Genomic DNA, 21,233 nt, shown 5'->3' on the forward strand with positions numbered 1-21,233 from the left:
TATAAGCATACAGCTCATCAGTCAACAACACTTTGTGTCTTAAATGTCCATGAGCCATCACGTGAAAGAGTCTGAATCCCAGCTTTTTCGATAGAAACCGTCTACTTTGTACATTGCCTCGAGGCTCCATATGCCCTCCAATGCAGCACTCATCGTAGATCCAAAATAGAAGAAAACCATTGCCAGAAACCATCTGTCTCCCCAGTGGTGCCTTTCCAACCAATTCCGTCATTGACCAGACGATATATACACACATCCTTTCTCTCTCTCCCTGGCCGTAGATAATGATAGAAACACAGCAAGAAATAAACAAAACCGCTCGCCAGTCAAGCAGGAGAAAGGATGAAGAAAGTCGATAGAGCATGATGAAGGTGCAACTCCAAGCACCCATGCCGTCGTGGGGGCTTCTTGAGTCACCACTGCCCAAAGAAAAGATAAAGGATGATATAAGAAAGCAAAGCGGAAAGATGACAAAGAGCAGATGGAAATTAAAAAAAAGAAAAGGAGAGGGGATGAAGCAAGATGTTTATGAGAGAAACCGTCGACGCCGCCAATTCAAAATATCCAAATCAATCGTTAAAACAAGCTGCTGTCTCCAGAAGAAAAAAGAGAATATTTCCCGGCACTGCGGGTTTTGGAGAAGCAAAAGATGACCAATCTATCAACAATCTGTGTAACGAATCAATCGAGTCAGTCAGTTAGTCTTGGCTTGATGGGAACAAAGGTTTTGTCATGTCCTCTGACGTGCCAATCACTCGGCCCATCCTCTTCGAGTCGTGCCTCGTGGCTCAAAGGATGGTCGGTCAACGGATCCACTGCCGCGACCTTCTTCCATGCTCCGCCTTCCCAGCGCGTCCATCTCGGAGAGCGTAAACACCAGCGGCTCCTCGCCAACGGCCTCGTCGTCTGGGCGGCCAAGCCTACTGGTCGACCCAGCGAAACTGCCTCGGGAGGAGTGCGGAGGAGTGCTCCGGCGGCCGCTCGCCATGCCCGGATACCGCCGGCGCTGGAAGGGAGAACTCGGTTGCGCCGAAGAGATGAAGCCATCGGGAGGTGTGTCGCTCACCGAGCCTCGCTGTATCACGTCAGACGACTCGGCAGTCTGAATGCCGGTGGCCGGCCGAAGCGGGCTGGACGCCTCTTCCTGCTGCCCGGAACACTCGTCTTCCAAGCGCATTTGCCGGCCGAGGAGTGTGCTCAGCGTCGGCGGCTCCCGGTCGTTGGCCCCGAGACTGATGCTTCGGTGCGTAGCAAACGGGAGGTCAGCTTCTTCATCATCCGCCACAGTTCGAACCTGCTGGGCGACTGAGCTTGATCGGCGGTGGTAGACGTCCAGTCTAGGGGATAGAGGGATATCAATCGCGGTCACTCCATCATGGGTTGTGGTGCCCCGCCCTTGAGTTCCTCCTGTTGTTCGAGATTGCTGATTCTCCCGCTCAGGCGGTTCCACCCGCTTGTAAGTCGGAGCATAATCGATAATCGAGTTCTCGCTCAGGCGGGATGGAATTGCCGGTGTGTGCGGCGTGTGCGGCGACACTGGCTTTCCGGGCGAGGTAGAGGTGGATAGCGATATCGTCCCGCCGATGCCAGTGAGATTCGCCAGCTGCCGGCTTGAAACGGTAGAGGAGCGGTTGAGCTGCATGGAAGAAGTCATGGACTCGGTCAACGCGGCGTTGGATTCCCTCATCATCTGGAACTTGGACAACTGGGCGACTGTCCTACTAGTCGCAGACTCTCCCTTCTTGGTCGGTTCGAAGGATTTGAGCGTCTTCTTGCTGTCCAGTGCCTTTAGAAAGTCGGAAATGTCGTCCTCCTCAGTCTGAAGCGAGCTGTAGCTTCCCGCTCCAACCTCTGCGAGGAATCCTGACCCTGGCTGCACTGTTGAGGAAGCTAAGCTCTGCCTTCCGCTGCTGCTCTGCTCCTCGTCACCCGCCCGGCTCGTGCTGCTAATGGACAGGCGACCTCTGCGGTGCGTGAAGCTGCTGCTGTACCGGCTGGCCGAGGCGGGCCGTGGGGATCCTGCGATGGGCGACTCGGTGGCGTTGACGGAGGCTGGCCCGCCGCGGAGGGAGGCCGGCATGCCCGCGGTCAGCGAAGATCTGTTCCCCGGCTGTCGAAGAGACGGCAAACTGGGCCTGGTGAGCGACGCAGGCGATTCAGGGTCGCTCTGCCGCGGAACGGGAGACCCCGAGAGCGAGCCAGCTTTGAATGGCTGGAAAGATATGGATGGTCTTCTTCGGTCCTCCCCAATCCGAACCGCGGGTCTCGCCGCAGACGCTCGCCCTGACATGGGCAGTGAATGAGGCACTGCAGCTCCCGGATCGGTCTGGTGAGGAAATGATGCCGGAGGCGAGCTCGTGTCTGAACCGGGCGGCTTAACAGCACGAAGAGCAGAAATGGGACTTGTTCCCATGGGGCCATCACCGTGGAATGTCGACAGGCTACCATATGTCTGGTGAACGTCATTCACGCTCACTCCCCGGCGGTGGTCCCGCAGCGAGCCTACCTCGGCCATGTGTCGCTGGGGCAATGATGGCTTGAAGAAGTTTTCGTCTACTCCCATAAAGCGGGAGCTCAGGAGGGACTCTGAGTCGTCAACGCGGAACGTGCAGTCATTGCGATAGATCACGGATGTGCACAGCCTCCCCACAGGCACGTCGAGGTCTCCAAACATGTACTCTGTGACTGCATCCCTCCTCCCATCGATCGGATTCTTCAACAGGTCGGGCCGTGACCTGTCCGGGTCGGACATTCGGATACGGCACTGAGGGATCAGAGCAGGGTGAGAGTTCTTGACGGCGCCTTGGCTGGCAAACTTCCAGGCGGGGAGTAGCTTTGTGGCGACGAAGAGGGATCGGAAGAAGACAATGGCCTTCTTGTAGATGGTCGGCAGGATCGGTCCAAAGTCGTCTACGGGCTTGTCGGTGATGCCCTTGAGTTCCACCCGCCATCGTTCGAGTATCACCTCGGTGGGTTTTCGGATCGTGGTGAGCGAGTCGCTGTCATTGGAGGATGTCGATGCGGTGAGCTGCTCTATGACGTCCCAGCGCTTGCCGTCCTCGTCAATGATGACAAGGCTCTGGCTTTCCTTGAGCGTCGACGCATCCAAATACACTTCGATGATCATTGGCGGAGGGTGGTTCTCGAGGCTGCCGCAGGCCTTCCATATCCTCAGCTCTTCCTTGAAATCGTCAATTTCCTCGGTTTCGATCTGAAACTGTTGTGTTGTAATCATGTCAGAACCCCGACAGTTTCTTCCATCTTCACAAGCAATCCGCAACGTACCCATTTGTTGATTCTTGGCGCTCCGTTGGCGCCGTGGACAGGCTTGACCTTCATACGCGAAGCGACGACGACCGAAGCAATCTTGGTGTGGAAATTCTGCCAGAAACGAAACAAGTCAGCTTCATATACGCAGGTATATCTCGGACAGAGAGCACTCAATCCAACGGACCTGGACAATCTGATCCAACTTCTTTATTGACTCGGCCGGGGGTCCGGGCTGTTCCATGGTTGGCGAGCTCGCAGACTCCCGGGTCGAGAGGTTCGATCCCGCGCGCGGCCGAGATCCCACCATACCTTCTCGTAGGCTGTTGGACCGCATGGGTGACCTCGCCGGCGAGGCGAGCCTCGGGGGCACACGGGCTTGCTGATGCATATCTGGTCAAGGGAAGGCAAGGGGTGTAAGAGGCTGGGATGGGGTGCTTCGTAGCTTATATCGGCTCTCCCAAAGCAGGAGAGAGCAAACAAGCAGGCGGCGGTCGATCAAACTCGGATGGGGGTGTCGGGCTGGAACTGAGACTGCTCTTCCATCGTTGAACGTGAGCGTCGACTCCAAGAGCTTGTCGTGTTGGTAAGGGATGAGAGGCCCGTCCAGGCCGGCGCTCGCGCTTCGAGGCAGACTGATGCCGGGCGATACGGGCAGCAAGGCAGCCAGCGGAAATCCAACCCAATTCCCAGCGGATGCGATGCAGTCAATCCGGACGGCTCCTGAGGCCGATGACTGGTCAATCGTGGTCCGCGGATGAAGGCAACCTTGGGCTAGCTTGGCCAGGCAGCAGAGGGGGGGGGATGGGAGGAAGCGCGAGCAGATGGGATGAAAAGGGCCTTGATGGGCTCGGCGGGCCAACGAGAGGACGAACGGGCAGAGCAGCAGCGTTACAGCATCGCAGTGCCCAGGACGGCGAGGCGGACGAGGAGACGCAGAAGTCGGGGAAGATGGACGACAACAGGACAGAGTGCCGTGCCGTGCCGCGCTGTGCTGTGCTGTGCTGTGCTGCTATTCCCAGCTGCAGCCACCGACTGCGAATCGATAAAGTCTGTGGAGACGAGTATCGTCACAGGACGCGAGCTCCTTTTAGCACAGAGTCACTCGCCCCGGCACCCGTCCGACCCCGTGATAGCGGCTGGAGGCCAGAGGCCAGGGGAGTGGGCTGCGTGCTGTAGGTAACCTAGGTACTGTACAAGTACTGCCGGTACCCTGAAGGGGGAAGCTGGAGCGCTATCGGGTCAGGTACCGTGGACCTCTTTTGCCTCTTACAGCGCCCTTTCGTCACACATCCGCCAGCGCGTAAAGTGCTATAAGGTGTGCCGATGCCCTTACAAGCGGTGAGCTTTGAGGTAAGTAGCCCGCAAGTACTAACATGTAGTACCGCGGGAGACGGAGATGCTGGCTCAAGGACGGCTTAGGTCTGGGGAACGGAGAAAGACAATTCGAAATGTGAAACTTGGATGCTTCGAGGTTCTCTTCTCTCTCTCTCTCTCTCTCTCTCTCGTCAGCATAAGACTGATGCTGATTAAGGTTTTGGAGAGAGCCGGGGTTGTTAGAGCCGGAGGCACACAGCTGAGGTCCAGCCGCCAGGTGCCGCACAAGTACTCACGAGGTAGCGCGGTATCAGCCACCGCGATAACAGGCGGCACGAGGCACTGACGTGCTGGACTACAGTGGGCAACAGTGGGCAACAGTGGGCTACAGTGGGCTAGGGGCTTGGAGCCTGAAACGCGCAAGTTCCGACGCTACTTGATGCTACAGTGTTGGTACGAGAGCCAGCTCGCGATGCTTGGTCTCGTGCTCATGCCCGCGATATCGAAGGAATGAATGTCGATTGGCAGCATGCATGATGCGCCCAAGCTGCTATGTAATGTACCTGGGCACTGAGGTAAGAAACGCCAGGTGGTAATAGTATGGACCTGTTCCAATGAGTAGGTAGTACCTATACGGTATCGTCTGGATCGCTGTAGCCGAAACAGGACCTCGGGACATGTGGTGCTGCTGCCACACGTACGGGCATTCTCCCGACTCTGGCGCAGCCACCAACACTTTGACGCTCAGAAACACTCAATTACATGGAGTACCTACCTATGAATGAGACGCGCACAGTCCCATCACACCGCTGATGAAGGCCCAAAACGAGCCGCTGCAGGGCAGGTTTTAGCACCTTTACCTGGCACGCTATGTATCATCCATCTCATTGATGGATTGATTACTTGATCGACTACAGTTGGTATCTTAGTAGTAGTGATTCAGCGCCTCGACCCCAAAGGGGGCCGTCAATGCCGAACAGCGGAGAGCGGCGGCCCCTATCGCGGCTCCGTGGTTGGCCGCTTTGTCGTTGACGTCGCCAAGGGCATCAATATGCACTCCGATTTCCCCTCCGCGCTGGCCAGACACTCTCGAGGCGTCGTACCTAGGTAGTAGTACTGTAGTAGTAGTAGTATGTACTGTTGCGGTACCTGGCATAACAACGCAGCTGATGGGGGTCAACAAGTAATATCATCCGTACAGCTAAGAGACAAGACGACGTGATAATACATAAGGCACATAAGGGATTACCTAAGGTACTAGTATTCAAGCAAAGGTGCACGTCCTTGCACGCCATTCACCTCTTGGTGTGGACGGGTGAGATTTCGAGATCTACGAATCCTAGGCGCGCAGCACGCAAACGCCGTGGAGATGGTGAAATCCAGGTGAAGGAAGAGGGAGTCAACATGTGCCGTACATGGGTGTATAGATTATTGCAGTGAGTACTACTGTTGGAGCATCCTGACAATTTGGAACCCGACAGCAGTGGACATCTTCCATAGCCCATTCCAGAGAGCAGGGCCCCTACATAAGGTAGGTACCTCATATATCGATATATCACATGCATCTATCGACACCTACTAGGTACATGTAATCACAAAACAGCCACCTCTCATTCTCCAGCCGCAACAATACAATCACCCTCCAGGTCCTGGCCGTCCTCTCACAGCTACTACCTCTAGCCCGTGGGTAGGACAAGACAAGTCTCGGGATTGGCGTCGTACAGCACGCTCCTCTCACAAGCCCTACTGAACAACTGCTACACGCGCAATCCGTTGTCGGTGAGGCCCCGGCCAGCTTCTGAATGGCTGCTTGTGGTGTCACGTAGCAAGATGCGCTGGCAGTTCCTCGTCAACGTACCTACCTGGTATTCAGAAGGGAATTGATGAATTGGCCGTCTCCGCAGTTCTGGGTGCCGGTTCCGGACGGCTGTCGGAACTCCTCCTACGGCGTTGGAACGGGTCAGTCACATACAAAAGGTACACCTGCGGTGCTGGGAGAAACGTGCCATATCATGATTGGTATTGTTACAAACAGCGCATCCATGTACAAAGAATTGCATGTAGGTAGGATGGGATATTCTAGAATATGAACCGCCGCCGATCCAGCCGTCAAATACTGTTAATCCGGTAAGCCAAGCATAGTAATCATAACCCAACAGATAATGCGCAAAACCTATGCCCCGCCTCTGCCGGCCTTCCCTCTGCCTCTGCCACCCCGGGACGCATTACCACCAGTCTTGGGTGCTTCCCTGGAACTCGTGCCTTCAGCAACGCCCGACTGCTGCTGATTGCTCGACGGCTCATTGCCTCGGGCCTTTCCGCCTCTGCCCCGACGGCCACGTCTCCCTCCTCCTGCACCACCACCACCACTACCACTACCACCACCTCTTCCTCCTCCTCCTCCTCCGCCTCCTCCCCCCTGCTGCTCTTCCTTGCCCTTTGCTCTATTTTGTCGCCTGGCCTCCTCTTCCTGTGCACGACGGCTCTCTTGGTCCCACCACTCTTGGAAAGCTTGCTCTTGTTGAATCTCTTGAAGTGATCGCTTTGCCACCGCCTCCTTGACCAGCTGCTGTTCTCTCTGCTGCTGTCCGATGATATCCGCCATGCTCAGCCCCAACGTCGGTTCCGTCTTCTGCGCCGGCTTGATGTAAGATTTCGAGTGCGGTATCAGAGGCTTGCTAGGCGGCTGCTTCCCCAATCCTCCTCCAGAGCCTGCTTGCGGCGTCGCTGCTGGGGAGTTTCCAGGCCGCCCTTGGCCTGGGAAGCGAGTGTCTGGAGATGCTGTCCGTATTTGTGCGGACTGAACGTTAGATTCAGACGCCACCAAGGGTTTGGCATTGGTAGAAATCGCATTCCGCTGCGCAACGTCAGATGCCATGGCTTGCTGCAGTGAAGTTTTTGGAACGGGAGCTGCAGCTTTCCACGGCGGCGGCTGCTGCTTCTTGTTGGATGATGCTGTTTCCCACGGAACCGCCCTTGCCTGCTCCTCCTGTGCTGCGACTTGGGTTTCGAGCTGCATCTGCATCTGTCTCTTGCGTTCCTTTTGTGACATCTTGGACAGCGGCTGCGGCTTGCTGGCCGATTCCTTTGTCGTCTGGGCTGCTGATAGAGCGGCTGACAATGCCGACTTCCCGGAAGCCTCAGACATGATGTCCTTCAAATCTAGCTTAGCGGTAGACAGCGCCGCAGGAGCCCATGGGGAGTTGTTTGCCGAGTAAGGGGACCCTGCTTCACTCCTGAGTATCACAGGGTCCATCGTCGGCTGCTGGCGAGAAATGCCACTTGCAGCGGGTGACTGAGGTATCTCTGCTTTTTCTTTGCCCTTTGACTTCTTCCATTCCGCCGGGGCCTTTGACGTCGCCACATCATCGACATGAACGCGGGTAAGTGGTGGTGACAATTGTGGAGATACAACACTGCTTCCTCCCGAGTGCCCTACCTCCTCCATGTCAAAGATCATGTCGGTAAGGGAGTCCTTTGCCCTTAAAGCCGGGCTTGATGGCTCGTTTCTGCCCAGTCGAGGCTGCCTGCTGTTCTTCTCCGGAGTTGGTGGTCCTCGGGTAGGGTCATCCAAGCTTCCAAAGCGCGCTTTGTACGCAGTATTCAACCTCTTCTCCTCTTCCCTCTGTGCATGTCTAAATGCCATCTCCTTGACGCGGCGCCGCCTTTCTTCTTCAATATCCGCCGCCAGGTCAGGATGCTTCTCGTGGAGCAGTAGCTCCGCTCTGCCGCTCTTTGCAAATGGGAAGCACGCGAGCTGATTGTCCCGAATCTTGCAATCTAGCTCATACAGGAGCTCTTCGTCGAGGCCATCCAAGAGGTGATTCTCGAGCATGGATTCAAGCTGCAGGCACAAGTACTCCAGACCAGTATCCTTAAACTCCGCAACTGCACAGGCGCTGATTACGTTGAGGAGATTGGAAATGTTGCGCGTTGTCACGAATTTGCCAATCAAGGACTGGCATATCTGCGACAATCGGTCGATCATGAGCTCGTTGGCCACGCTGAGCACATCCAAGACGAGCTCCGAGAACTCATCAAGAGACGCAGCCGTCACATCATCGAAGATTTCCTCGCCAACGTCTCCGTACAAGTACTTGAGCACATAAGAAAGAGTTTCTGGGTGGATGTGTTTGAGGTCGATCCGAACCGGTTCTGCCTGCTGTGCTCCATGACGACGTTCAGTCAGCCACTGGCCTTGCGACCTGCCATTGAACATGCCGTCGAAAAAGGGACAGCGTTGGCAGAGAAGATGGCTGTGGACCGTCACCTCGTCGCCATCCAACTCCAACACGACGTCACCGTCATCGAAGAACATCGGATCGTTGATGGCTCCCTGCATATCAGCATCGAGCGTTCGTTCCAACCCTGCCTGTAACCGGGCAGCGGCTTCCAGCTTGGGCATATTGAGCTTTGTAGCGACCTTCATCAGATCCGTCCGAACTTGACGGAAGCGATGGGCCATCGCCGGGGCTTCACGGGTGTACTTCCAAACGGGGACGATGTTGTCCAGGTAGGCATATACCACAACGTTGAGCATTGTAAAGATATCAACATGGAGCAGGGTCAGCACCATCTTGTCGTCGAGGCATTCGATGACAAAGGTCTCCGATTGGGCTTGAGAGCCATCCAGCCGGAAGTCAGACAAAGCCGCGCGGAGGATGGAGCTTCTTGCGGAGAGAAGCCACCCGTGGACCGGTATCCTGATGTCTGGGGCCGCAGAAGTGCGGATCTCAAGGTCGGTGTCGTACAAGGAGTAGTTGCCTTGTAGCCAGCGGAGCAAGTCCGTTTCGATGTCTGCGGAGCTTAGGAGCTGGTGTGCCACAGTGCCAGGACCCTCTCTCCTAATGGAAGCGTTCCAGGCTTTTCGTGACGAATCTCTCTCATCGTCGGTGCCAGGAGCATGGAAATCTTTCAGGCAAAGAAGCGCGCCAATGTCCTTCCAGAGGCCCTGCTCGGCAATGGGAATTTCCTGAGACATGACTTTGCAATCTTTTCGGATGGCGGCGAACGCACCAAAAGTAGAGCTGCGGACAGCCACACAATCGGTGATGTAGGGAACGCGCTGGAACTTGAAATCTTTCCTCCTTGCATCCACAGAAGACTCAAACTTGCCCTTGAGGCGCTTGATTCTCCTCCAGACAGCGCCCGATTCTGTGCAAATGATGACAGATCCATGTTCCCCAACGCCAACTGAGAGAACGCCGTCTTTTCCTGAGTCCCATATGCACTGCGGCTGCGTCACGGCACTCTTGATCTTAACAGGGTTGGTCGTAGAGCCGGAAGGGGCTCCTAAATCACCCTTGTTGCTCACTTGCATGGTGAACAAATCGCCACGAGCTGTGACTGCCGCGATGGTGTCGCCTCCAGATGTGATGTACCGAATGTCCCTCCGCGACACTTCGGACATGGCCGAATAGAGGCTTGCGTTAAGCCTCCGGTGGAGAGCCGCATCGGGAAAGGGAAATCGTATCAGGTTGTAACCATAGTTTGTGAACACCCAGACTTGGTGATTCGATAACAAGCAAATAGTGGCCCTGTCAATCGCCGAGACCATCTCGATCGGGGCCGATAGTAGAGACGCAGCAACCTTTCGAGGAGTCTGCTGCAGGTCAAGAGATCTAGAGTCGGAATCCATCAGGGCAAGCTGGCCTACATTACGGCCCCAGGTATACAGTGACGAGCCTGTGTGCGCCACCGAGTGGATGGACGAAGCGGCGACGCCGAGGACAACCTCTTTCTTGAGAGGACCGAATACTTGGCGTGGGACGAGGCTCATTGGCTCCTCATCCGTCCTCAGAGGAGGAGGCAGCACGTAGCCGAGTTGCGAGTCGGAATTGAGACCCCAAGTCCACAGTTCACCGTTCCCTACGACGGCCATTGAGTGGTTTTGCCCCAGTGCCACCTGGCTGACCTTTTTGTCCGCAAAGGGACCATGGAGAGGAGTAAACTTGAACTGTGTGTTCTCGTCGCCAAGGCCTAGCCTTCCGCCGCGACCAACTCCACAGACGTAAAGGTTGGATATCGGATCGTCGGTAAGAATCGCGCTATGCAGCTTCGACATGGCCACGTCCTGGATGACTAGGGATCGATTTTGAACAAGAGTGGGGATGGCCTCCAGATCTGTCGTGACGTTTAGTGGCGCATCGACATGTTTCTGCGTCAGATAATCTTCGAAGAATCGGCGTATCAGCTGATCTGACCGCTGAAGCATGATGCGCTCGGGATATTGCCGGTCGTCTTCGTCCCCAACTCCGAGGGACAGGTTTTTGTTGCTGCCAAACATGAACAACTCGTCTCCCTCGGCGTAATGCTTGTTGGCATGGGAGAGTTTCGTCGAGCTAAATGGGTCAAGGTCAGCGTTAGAAGCGGATACAAAATAATGAGACTTGGAAGGCCGTTACGAACATTTGCTCAAAGTCGCCGTCGCCATAGTCCGAATCATCATCGTTTAGAGATTGGACCAGCGTATGGCGCAACGATCTCGCAGCAATTGTCGAGTTATACAGGTCAAACGGGCTGTTGCCCTCGTGATCCTTGGTCTTGATCAGCTGGCCGACCTTGTTCACGGCCCCAAGGGCGTGGTTGACCAAATCGTCACGCTCCTTGGCCAGCAATGCTCGAGCTATTGATGCATTTCCAGCGTACAGCGACCTGTGGAGGGCGTTCCAGCCACTCTCGGGGTCCTGGGCGTATAAGTCGATTTGGGGGTGATCCAGCAGAGCCTGGACAAAGGCCAGAGCGTTTGGATCGGTCGATGAGGATGCGCGCAACAGCAGCGTCAGGCCGGCATGGTCCCGGCTGTTGACTTCCGCTTTGCTCAACCCAGAACTTCCGTCTCTTGCCTTCCCAAGACCGGGAGCATAGCCCGACGGCTTGCGCGACTTGACGGTAGCTCTCGGCGATGTCCCGACACTACCGGGACTCGCTCCAAGATGCGACGCAGCGCCCACGGCTGGACTCCTCACCGCCGCCGCCTGGGAATTGGGGCCGGCCGGGGCCAGCAGACGCCGAAACTTGTCGACATCGTTTTCCCAGAAGTATTTCCACAGCAAATGACTCATCGGCCGGGGATAACGCAGCTGCAGGACGGAGGTGAGGCCCAGACGCCTGAAAAGGCACCTCGCTGTGAGTCTCGCAGGCTCACGGCTTGTTTAAAGGTGCGATTCGAAGCGCCGGAGAGTTGCAGACGCCTCTGTCACCACAGTCGAACAGCTCTCTCGTGCCGGAAAAGTTTGCAGATCCGCTGGGACGTTGTGCGACTCGACGTGGCGGCAGCAGGCGTGCGTGTGGGGGACTCGACGAGCCTTATCGCCAGGTTTGCAAGCAGGATGCGATTGTCGTTGAACAGCTGAGAAATCGTCGTCGCCGGTATGCTGTGTCGAGGCTCGAGGAGGAAGCAGTGAGGTTGGATCCTCAAGATGGGTTTCAGCGCGAGGGAGGACGTGACGTTGGAAGAATGAAAAGCTGGTTGGTGATGATTATATCTCCCCAAGGCTTCCAAGCTCCGTGAACGTGGTCCCTGGTGGCGGAAAAGACCTGAATCAGTCGCGGCAGAGGCTAGATCGAAACTCCGAGGCTCATGGACGTAGTGCAAGAAGCGGGGCACCAAGAGGGTGCGAGAGAAGATAATAAGTCTGAGATCTGGAACTAGAGCCGTCAGGTGCAATCATAGTCTCCAACGAGTTGACTCTGATACTCAAAAGCCTCTCATGATGGAAAGGCATTCCACAGCTGATGTAGATTCTTAGCATTTCGACTCTCTCAAGATGTACCGCCGATTCCTCCTTTTGGCCTTGACGGTTGGCGATGGCGGGGTTTTAGATCCGGCCCACGGAGCACCTACGCCGATAAGGCGGATAGCCCTGGGATGGCTCTTTTTGCTCTCTGAAGGCCGTGGCCAATCGCAGCGCCCAACTGCAGCCTGTGCCCAATCGCTTCGATACCTCCAGCTTCCAGATACGGCGGTGCTGAGACAGCACATGTCGACGTTGCGCGGCTTTTATTTGCTGGACATGTATCACGAGGCACGAGTGTTTGGTGCTTCTAACACCACGCCTGAGCCAGAGCACCGGTAATGGTTGTGCTAGTAATGGCAGTGATCTGATTCGAGCCTGGGCAGCGAAAGTGCTATGGATTCTGATACTGGAGCAAAAGGGGAGTTTCAGCATGGCTACAGGGACCTTGAAACGGACACGCACCAAGAAGCCGGGCCATGCCGAAGGCCGCCAGCGCGTGCATAATCTCCAGTTTGTGGGGAGCATGTTGAACCCCGCCATTCCAAGGCAGTTGGGGGAGTCTGTCTCTTCCTTGCAGAATTCATCTGATAGTACCTATACCAACAAACCACTGTTGGCTTTGAATGGCTTTGAGAGCAACGTCGAATGTAAGTTTTGAAGTACCACCCCTACCTGTTGTGTCCCGAGGAAACAACCCTTTGAAGATGGCGAGCAGGATGCTGGAGCCTTCGAGAGGTCAGAGGATGCACCTTTGATGATCCCATGCAAGTAACACTTCTTGACGTAGCCGTATCGTGAATATTGGAGGTATTTCGGGAAAGGTAGGTAGCAATATCAAGTCGAAGAATATTTCTCTACCTTGCCTGGTATGCCCGAATTCCCGCCGTCGGAGATGTATACCTTATACGCACAAACAGGCGCCCATCAATTGCAAGATTGGGGGGAATACTGGTCCGATCCCTTAAGCATTGGGCATGACGCTTGCCCAAGGGTCTGTGTACCTATCTAGTAGTCGCCTCTTGGGCTTTTTTTATACATGTAATTATACATTGGATGTAGAGCCATCACACGTCCACAGCCTGCTTGCATTGAGGTGTCGCGTGTTCCTCGTCCAGTTCCTGAGGTGGCAGCTCAAACAACCTTGAGCCGCTAAGAACGTCCACAGGGGTTTCTGCTAGCGCCTGTGGGGGCCATTCGCTTATAGCCGGCGTCTCTCAGCCCATTAGAATTGCCCGCCCGCCACTAAAGAACGAAAAAAATCCCCTCCAGAGTGACGCTCCGATCCTCCTCCGCAAATCACTGACAAAGTGACGACCGCATCTGTGCTCGGCGCCTGTGCCTCGGAATCGCTTCAGCATCGCAATTGACCGACCCAGCAATCCCCTCAAGATGGCCGAAGAAAAGCCCCTTGCTTTCCAGTACCAGTTCGCCGCAGGTAGGGCGCAGATACTACTCGCATTGTGCAATGGCACGAATGGCTGACTGATGATATCGCTCAGGCGCAATTGCGGGCGTCTCGGAGGTGCGATATGGTCCCAGATCCCTTGACAAACGCTTCAGCTGACGATCGATGCCTACACTGATAGATCCTGGTCATGTGCGTTCCTCTACAGTCTCCATTTCCGCCAGCATAGACCGCCATACTGACCAAACACCCGGCCAGGTATCCTCTGGATGTGGTCAAGACGCGAGTCCAGCTGCAGACTGGCACAGGCACCGGTGCCGAAGCTTACAACGGCATGCTTGATTGCTTCAAGAAGATCATCAAGAATGAAGGGTATGCCATACACCGTCCGCCCATGTCTCCGTTCACGCTCTCGTCTCACAAAGGTGCAGCTTTTCTCGACTCTACCGTGGCATCTCTGCCCCGATCCTGATGGAAGCTCCCAAGCGAGCCACCAAGTTTGCTGCCAACGACGAATGGGGCAAGGTCTACCGCAAGATGTTTGGCGTCGACAAGATGAACCAGTCCCTGTCGGTCCTTACTGGCGCTACCGCAGGCGCCACCGAGTCCTTCGTCGTCGTTCCCTTTGAGCTGGTCAAGATTCGTCTGCAGGACAAGGCGTCGGCTGGAAAATACAACGGCATGGTCGACTGCGTTGTCAAGACGGTCAAGAACGAGGGCCCCCTCGCCCTTTACCAGGGCCTCGAGAGCACAATGTGGCGCCACATCCTCTGGAACGCTGGCTACTTTGGCTGTATCTTCCAGGTCCGGCAACTGCTGCCCAAGTCTGAGACCAGCAAGGGCAAGATGATGAACGACTTGATCTCTGGTGCCATCGGTGGAACTGTGGGAACCATCCTCAACACCCCGCTGGACGTGGTCAAGAGCAGGATCCAGAACACCCCCAAAGTTGCAGGTCAAGTTCGCAAGTACAACTGGGCCTTCCCCTCCGTGGTCACTGTCTTCAAGGAAGAAGGGTTCGGTGCTTTGTACAAGGGCTTTTTGCCCAAGGTGAGTTTTTGCCCGTTGGTGGACAGTTTGCATGCGCTAATGCCTTGGCAGGTCCTCCGTCTTGGACCAGGAGGTGGTATCCTTTTGGTCGTGTTCACCACCGTCATGGACACTTTCCGCAAGTGGCAGTCATAAGTCCGACAAGCAGCATTGGAGCGTCGACTAGACTGATACGTCTAACTTCTCACACCGATCCTAGAGCACTATACCTCTGGGGTTGAAGCTGAGCAGTTTGATGATTTTCTCTTGGATAGACGGGTATTATATCTTCCTGCTTTTGTTTCGTGACTAAAAGAGCGATGACCTGTAGGTAGTTTTTCGGGGCTTAGACATATACGGGAGGTTCTAGCGCTTCATATTATCGATTTTGCAATGAGTGCATGGGCAGATACAGGTAGACGACAAGATCTCTTGAACTAGACGCTTTGGCGCAATTTACCCTGTACTCACTCGCTTGCTCTACCTCTCCATATCGTGATATTTTTTCTCTTAAAGAAACGGCTCTAGCAAACTGCTTTGATCGGGTATCATGTTCATCGAATAGGCCCGATGCGTGCAAAAATGGTATGCTGCCCCGAGGAGCGCTTGGTTGCTGGGAGTTGAGAGCTTGCATTCAATGACAAATCAAGCGTGTGTTGGGATACCTGCCAACGAGATGAACGCGCCCTTGACCACCTGCAATGCTTCGAGGCCAGTTGTGTACCTGAATTGACGTCACCCTGTTCAACCGAACAGAGCAATTCGAGACAAGGCCCCTGGAGTTGATCAACAGGTTTGACAGGCTTGACACATTTGACAAGGTCGTGACGAAGCCTTGGAAGCCCATCTCAGCCGGGCAAACACCGAGCGCCGGAACGCCGGCGGCAGGGACCGCTGTGGCCGAACTGGCACTGACGCAGGGTTGGGATATCCGGCCGAATCGGAGCTGCCCTCTTGGCTACCTATCCAAGCAAGGTATCTGTACATATGTACATGAGGGCTGATTGGGCACAGGCGGGTGGAAAGCTTGCTGTGCCTTGGCTGCTTTTGCCTTTGCTGCGGCTTCAGGAGGCCCCAGTCGAGGCAGTGGAAACACGCATGAACCACACATGCAGCTCTGGCCCCCCAAATATGTCATTGCCATGACTCTTTTGTCTTCATTTCCCAGCTGGCGACCTATCAAATAGTGATAATGTAGGGTAAGCCTGGGCTGACGGGCTTTTCCGTAGGATACCTCCAAGGCGTTCGAGAAGTGCTACGGTATTTCCCTCAGCTTTTAGCTGCTGCGTGGCTGGTGATGGGGCGGCGCCACGCCCGTGACGTAAGGAACAGTACATTGCACCGGAGAGACATGCAGCTTTGAGGCGTCACAGGCAACTGACAAAAAGCCGGCCACAGGCGCCGAGAGCAGAGCTCCGAACCTCCGCCTCGGCATGCCCGGGTATTTTTGTCCATGCAGCCTGTGAATCCTTGTTTTATGCACTCTGCTTTCCAGTCTTCCTTCGCTTCTCCTCCCGGTCCTAACGTAATCAGGCCAGGGAGCGTACGTAAACCGACTCGAGCTAGCTGGAAACCAAGGCGAGGCGAGGCGCCTGTCGACCAGCCATAAGGTAGCTTGTTCATCCAGCCATCCATCTTCCCGGACGAGGCCCTTCCATTCTTCTTCTCTCTGCGAACGTCAATCCGCCTCCTCCTCCCCTCTCTCTCTTCCTCTACCCGGTGCGCCGCGCAATCCCGCCTCACCTCGTCGTCGCTCTCGCTCGCACGACTGACGGCTCTCTCTTGAACTGCGTCGTCTCCCCTTTGTCAAGCGCCACGAATAGATTGCGATCAGCCGCCCCACGCCAAGCACCTCCAGGTCCAGAGCGCACCACAGCTTCTGCCGCTGCTGAGTCCGAACTGGCGATCGCCTTTCTCTGTGACGCTCATCAGGCATCTGGATGCCTCTTGTTTGTACAGCTGCAGCAGCTGTTTGCCCGCGATTTACGCTCGCAGCGTCCAGCTTCAGCGGCTGAGTTCGCTGCGCGACCCCCGGGCCGTCGTCCGATCTCATCTCATTTCCCTCCTCACTCCTTTCCGGCGACTAGCTGCGACCTCTCTGACAACTTCCCCCCATCAAGCCTCTCGTGCGCCGGCTATCCAGGGTAGCCGCACGCACTTCTCCTTTTCTTGCTTCTTTTTTTACTTCTCTACTCCTCCAGTCGTGAACACTACAGCTCGCCCACCATGTCCAAGGTTATGCGCAGCGTGAAAAACGTGACCAAAGGGTACTCTCACGCCCAGGTCAAGGTCCGAGAGGGTTGGTCACCGCCAGAATCGCCGCTCCCCAGTCTCAGTTTCGCGATGCTAACCGCAGCTTCTTCGCACAGCCACCAGCAATGATCCATGGGGCCCGACGGGCACGCAGATGAGCGAGATCGCTCAGATGACGTTCAGCACGTATGTCACGCTCTGAACAAGCAGGTATCATGGCGTCACACTAACTGTGAGCTCAACTGCAGGTCCACCGAGTTCTACGATATTATGGATATGCTCGACAAGAGACTCAACGATAAAGGAAAGAATTGGCGCCACGTCCTTAAGGCGCTCAAAGTCCTCGACTACTGCCTGCACGAGGGCTCAGAGCTCGTCGTCACATGGGCGCGCCAGAGCATCTACATTATCAAGACGTTGCGAGAATTTCAGTACATTGACGAAGAAGGTCGCGATGTCGGGCAAAATGGTGGGTTTCTAGGCTCTCTTTACTTGTTCCTAGTTGGCGGTCTTATCAAAATCTAACGTGGTGCGCAGTCCGTGTCGCGGCAAAGGAATTGACCGCCCTCATCCTCAATGACGAACGATTGCGAGCAGAGCGAAGCGACCGGAAGTCGTGGAAATCGCGTGTCATGGGTCTCGACTCTGACTTCGGCCCGCAGTACGCCGAGCAATCCCAGCGACGACAGCCTCGGTCCGAACGGAGAGCCCCGGCGGCGGACGAAGACGACACTGAATATCGCCTCGCCATCGAAGCCAGCAAATACCAGGAGGAGGAGGACAGAAAGAGGAGGCAGAACCGCTCCAACGGCGACAACGACGACGATCTCGCAAAGGCCATCAAGCTGAGCCAGGAGGAGGAGGAGAGAAGGCGCCGTGAGCTGGAAGACGCAAATGCCGCCTCTCTGTTCGACGACGATACTCCCGCGACATCTCAGCCACAGCACACTGGCTTCAACCAGGGATACCAGCAAGGCAACGCCGTGGATTTCTGGGCCAACCCTATTGATCAGCAGGCCGCGCAGATTCCCCAACCGACTGGCTATTTGGGAAATGCCTATACCGGATACCAGCAGCCGCAACCGACTGGCTGGCAGCCAAATTACAACACCGGTTTTGGCGTTGACGCCTTTGCCCCGATGCCGACGGGTAATCTGCTTGCGCAGCAGCAGCAACAGTTTCTGCAGCCGCAGCAGTTTGGTCAACAACAGCACCTCCAGCCTTCACCGGCTCTGGACTTGGCCGTCCAGCCTGGAAGCAACAATCCTTGGGCGACCAATCACCTGCAGCAGCAGTCTCTTCAACCCACGCCGACCGGTTCCAACAACCCGTTTGCTCAGAACAGGCCTCAATCAGCAAGACCTGCGACATCTTCTCTTACTTCTCTCAGCCCTCTGCCAGAGCAAAAGACTCTTTCCAACTTCAACCAGCCCCAGCCCCAGTTTGGTTTGCAGCAGCAGCAACAGCAGCAGCAGCAGAGGCTCAATTATACCGCCCCTCAGCGGGAGCTTAGTGAGCACGAGAGGAAGCTGAACGCTTTGCTGGCTTCTGGAGACGGCATGGACACATACGGAAACACGGGAGACTTGCGAATCCCTTCACAGCACACGGCTCCGGGAACGTTCGTCAACAGCGCCGGCGCGGGCCTTGGCCGCCTCAACCCAGAAGCCACCGGCAACAACCCCTTTTTGCGACAGCAATTCACGGGCATGCCGAGCATCACCTATGGTAGCCAGCCTCAGATGAACAGCAATCCATTTGGAGCCCAGCAACGACCGCAGCAGCAGGGCCAGGCGCAAGACTTGATTCAGTTTTAAGGCGAAGGAGTTTAAAGAAAGAAAATCATGGAATAATTCTTATATACCAATGATGGCACTGTGGGACTCTTGTTGTTCTTGTCACTCTCTAATATTGCCGCTTCTTCCTATTCTCCTTTTTCATGGACTTATACCTTTTCTCATTTTTTCCCCTTTTGAAATTGAAAGCCGTCTCTATTCCCTGCAGCAACGGTTGCGTCTTGGCTTGGTACCAATTCTGTTTTCTTGACTTTGCCAGGGGAAGGGAATGAGATACTATTCGTTTGGGTGGCCACGGTGGAATCAAACTGGATTTCTCTACCTCTCCTTTACCTCTCTGCTTTTCCTTCCCTATTTCCTCGTCCGAACCACGTGGTATGTTCCATTTAGACAACGCGCCTCTGGAAATAAAAAAAATTGTAGATCTGACTTTGACCTTTCTGATAACCCTTTGTCCAATCCCCCTCCTCATGAATGCTCGCATAAGGTAGATGTATCATCGTAGCACTCTGTCTGTTCTACTCGTGAAGCCGAAAGCAACTCCTGCTGCCATTTGTCTCGTTATACATAAGATAATCCTAAAAGAACAAGAGAGGGGAAGACTAAAATAGATGTAGAAACAGAAAACTACCGATACGCCAAAAGAAAGAGAAATAAACAAGAGAGATGGGGTTTTGTAAGAGACCATGTGCGCATTATATGTGATCCATTGTCCTTTGACTAGAACTCGGCAACATTTCGAAATCGTGGGCTGCTGAGAGAATCGATCAAGCTGCCATACATCCTGACAAGGGCGAACGCTCGAGAAGGCGAGCCATGTCTGCTATGGCGAGCATAGCTCTGCGCTGTGAACGTCATGATCTTGTCGACGAGGCTGGCAGGGGCTTGGGATGGAGCATCTTGTGTAGTCAAATGGCTTGTTTCGGCTTCCTTCCTCTGGCCCCAACTAACCAGCCTCCTCCATCATCTGTATGAACTCTTCCAAGTTCACTCCGCCTTTGCCGTCGTGGTCGAGGTGTTCTATCATGGTCTGTATCTCTTCGTCCGTCATTGTGCGCTCTTCCTTGATGTCCTGAGCGAGATGCCGCATGTCCTCGACCGAGATGATGCCGTCCTGGTCGTAGTCGAACATGTTGAACACCTTGATCGCCTCCTCGCGCGGGTCCCGCCTGGCGATGAGCTTCGCGGCGCATAACCGGAACTGGTCGGGGTAGATGAGCAGGCGGTTGACGGGACAGCTGTGGGGATCTCGCCAGTCGGGCGGCACCGTGCCGTAGTGTTCGAGTTCTCTGCAGTAGTCGGGCTTGGGCATGTCGAAGCCCAGCGCGGCGAGGGAGTGTTTGAATTCGTAGCTGTTGAGCCAGCCTTTCTTCTTCATGTCCATCAGGTCGAACTAGAGCAGCGGCGGCGGCGTGGCAGAGCGCCCGCACGTGTGAGAAGGAGAAAACGAGCATGCGGAACTTGATCAGTCTGTGGCAGCGACTTACGACTTCGTCAATGTGTTCGCGATCCTCGTCGGCGATGTTGCCGTAGTCCTCGTTCGAAGAGACCTGCGGCGCGGGGGGGTTCCGTTGCTGCGAGTGCTGGTTGGACCCTCCTGGTATTGATCGCCCTGGGAATGGGCGAGGCGTGTGAGAGTTCATACTCGAGGCGGGATGTCAAGCCGTGTGTGTGTTGTTCTCGTGAAGCCAAGCGAGCGAGCCGTGGAGTTGCGCGTTGCGTATGCGATACCGTATCCAAAGAGGATTGGGCCTTAATTTTTCGTCGTTTCTTTTTTTTTCTCTCTCTCTCTCTCTTAGAAGCTTATACGGGGTTCGATCAGGCGTGGGAAAGGAGCCCAAGCTGTAGATAATGGCGCAGTAGGAGGACGGAAAGAAAATTGGTACAGAGATGCGCGATGCGTGATATAACAGGGATAAGTGAAATAAAGAGGAGGCCCGTCTGCAGCTATCACGAAAGTACGGAGAGACTGATTCTGCTTGGGTTGAGGCGGGATCAGATGTCAATATTTTGCCGGACGAGGGATCGATGCGACGCGACGGAGCTTGACGCGCCGCTGTTTGGCGGGCGGCTTGCGCTCGCGATTCCAGCGGCCTTCAGGCTCTGAGGCTCCCCGAACGCACCCGCTGACGCCTTCGCCTGGCTGCTGAGGGCACTGCTGTGCTGCCTCACAGGGGGGAGCAGCACCTGACCATGCGCTGTACTGCAGTAGGTCCAGTCGCTTCCAGGCAGTGGTCCAGGCACCCGCCAGGCAGGGCAATTGGCAGCGCTGATTGGCTCAAGTTAGTCAGCACGGTCGCTTTGACCAATGAGGGGAAGCTTCTGGTCTGAGGCACCAACCTGGAAGCAGCCGTACATGTAGTAGTCAGCCTTGGCCCAGCACAGAGGTACCTTTTTTAGCGCCTGCAGCAGCGACACGAAAAAAAA

At 55.3% G+C, this 21,233-nt stretch overlaps 5 protein-coding genes across 5 annotated transcripts; 2 read left to right on the forward strand and 3 right to left on the reverse strand.

Moving 5' to 3' along the window:
• Positions 1–751: 751 nt before the first annotated feature.
• TRIREDRAFT_5912 (uncharacterized protein) lies at positions 752–3,658 on the reverse strand (the record flags this gene model as incomplete). The annotated part of the gene is made up of 3 exons (XM_006969493.1): positions 752–3,217; positions 3,286–3,381; positions 3,455–3,658. The coding sequence occupies 3 exons, from the start codon at positions 3,656–3,658 to the stop codon at positions 752–754; spliced, it is 2,766 nt and encodes a 921-aa protein (XP_006969555.1).
• Positions 3,659–6,757: 3,099 nt separating this feature from the next.
• On the reverse strand, positions 6,758–11,648 carry TRIREDRAFT_124104 (uncharacterized protein; the record flags this gene model as incomplete). Its single annotated transcript, XM_006969526.1, has 2 exons — positions 6,758–10,925; positions 10,993–11,648. The coding sequence occupies 2 exons, from the start codon at positions 11,646–11,648 to the stop codon at positions 6,758–6,760; spliced, it is 4,824 nt and encodes a 1,607-aa protein (XP_006969588.1).
• A 2,023-nt stretch (positions 11,649–13,671) lies between these two features.
• Positions 13,672–14,913, forward strand: TRIREDRAFT_82280 (mitochondrial 2-oxoglutarate/2-oxoadipate transporter-like protein; the record flags this gene model as incomplete). Its single annotated transcript, XM_006969505.1, has 6 exons — positions 13,672–13,758; positions 13,823–13,845; positions 13,910–13,920; positions 13,987–14,100; positions 14,160–14,778; positions 14,830–14,913. Exons 1-6 carry the CDS (start codon positions 13,713–13,715, stop codon positions 14,911–14,913), a joined length of 897 nt encoding a protein of 298 aa, XP_006969567.1. The 5' UTR covers positions 13,672–13,712.
• Positions 14,914–16,464: 1,551 nt separating this feature from the next.
• On the forward strand, positions 16,465–18,746 carry TRIREDRAFT_52550 (epsin-like clathrin-binding protein; the record flags this gene model as incomplete). The annotated part of the gene is made up of 4 exons (XM_006969506.1): positions 16,465–17,056; positions 17,127–17,196; positions 17,259–17,479; positions 17,548–18,746. Coding segments are annotated over exons 1-4 (1,563 nt in total), but the record flags the coding sequence as incomplete, so codon positions are not given.
• A 1,006-nt stretch (positions 18,747–19,752) lies between these two features.
• Positions 19,753–20,449, reverse strand: TRIREDRAFT_112190 (uncharacterized protein; the record flags this gene model as incomplete). The annotated part of the gene is made up of 2 exons (XM_006969527.1): positions 19,753–20,199; positions 20,294–20,449. The coding sequence occupies 2 exons, from the start codon at positions 20,447–20,449 to the stop codon at positions 19,753–19,755; spliced, it is 603 nt and encodes a 200-aa protein (XP_006969589.1).
• Between the last annotated feature and the right edge of the window lie 784 nt (positions 20,450–21,233).

The sequence above is a fragment of the Trichoderma reesei genome (assembly GCF_000167675.1).
Source record: "Trichoderma reesei QM6a unplaced genomic scaffold TRIREscaffold_34, whole genome shotgun sequence".
In the NCBI taxonomy this organism is placed as follows: domain Eukaryota; kingdom Fungi; phylum Ascomycota; class Sordariomycetes; order Hypocreales; family Hypocreaceae; genus Trichoderma; species Trichoderma reesei.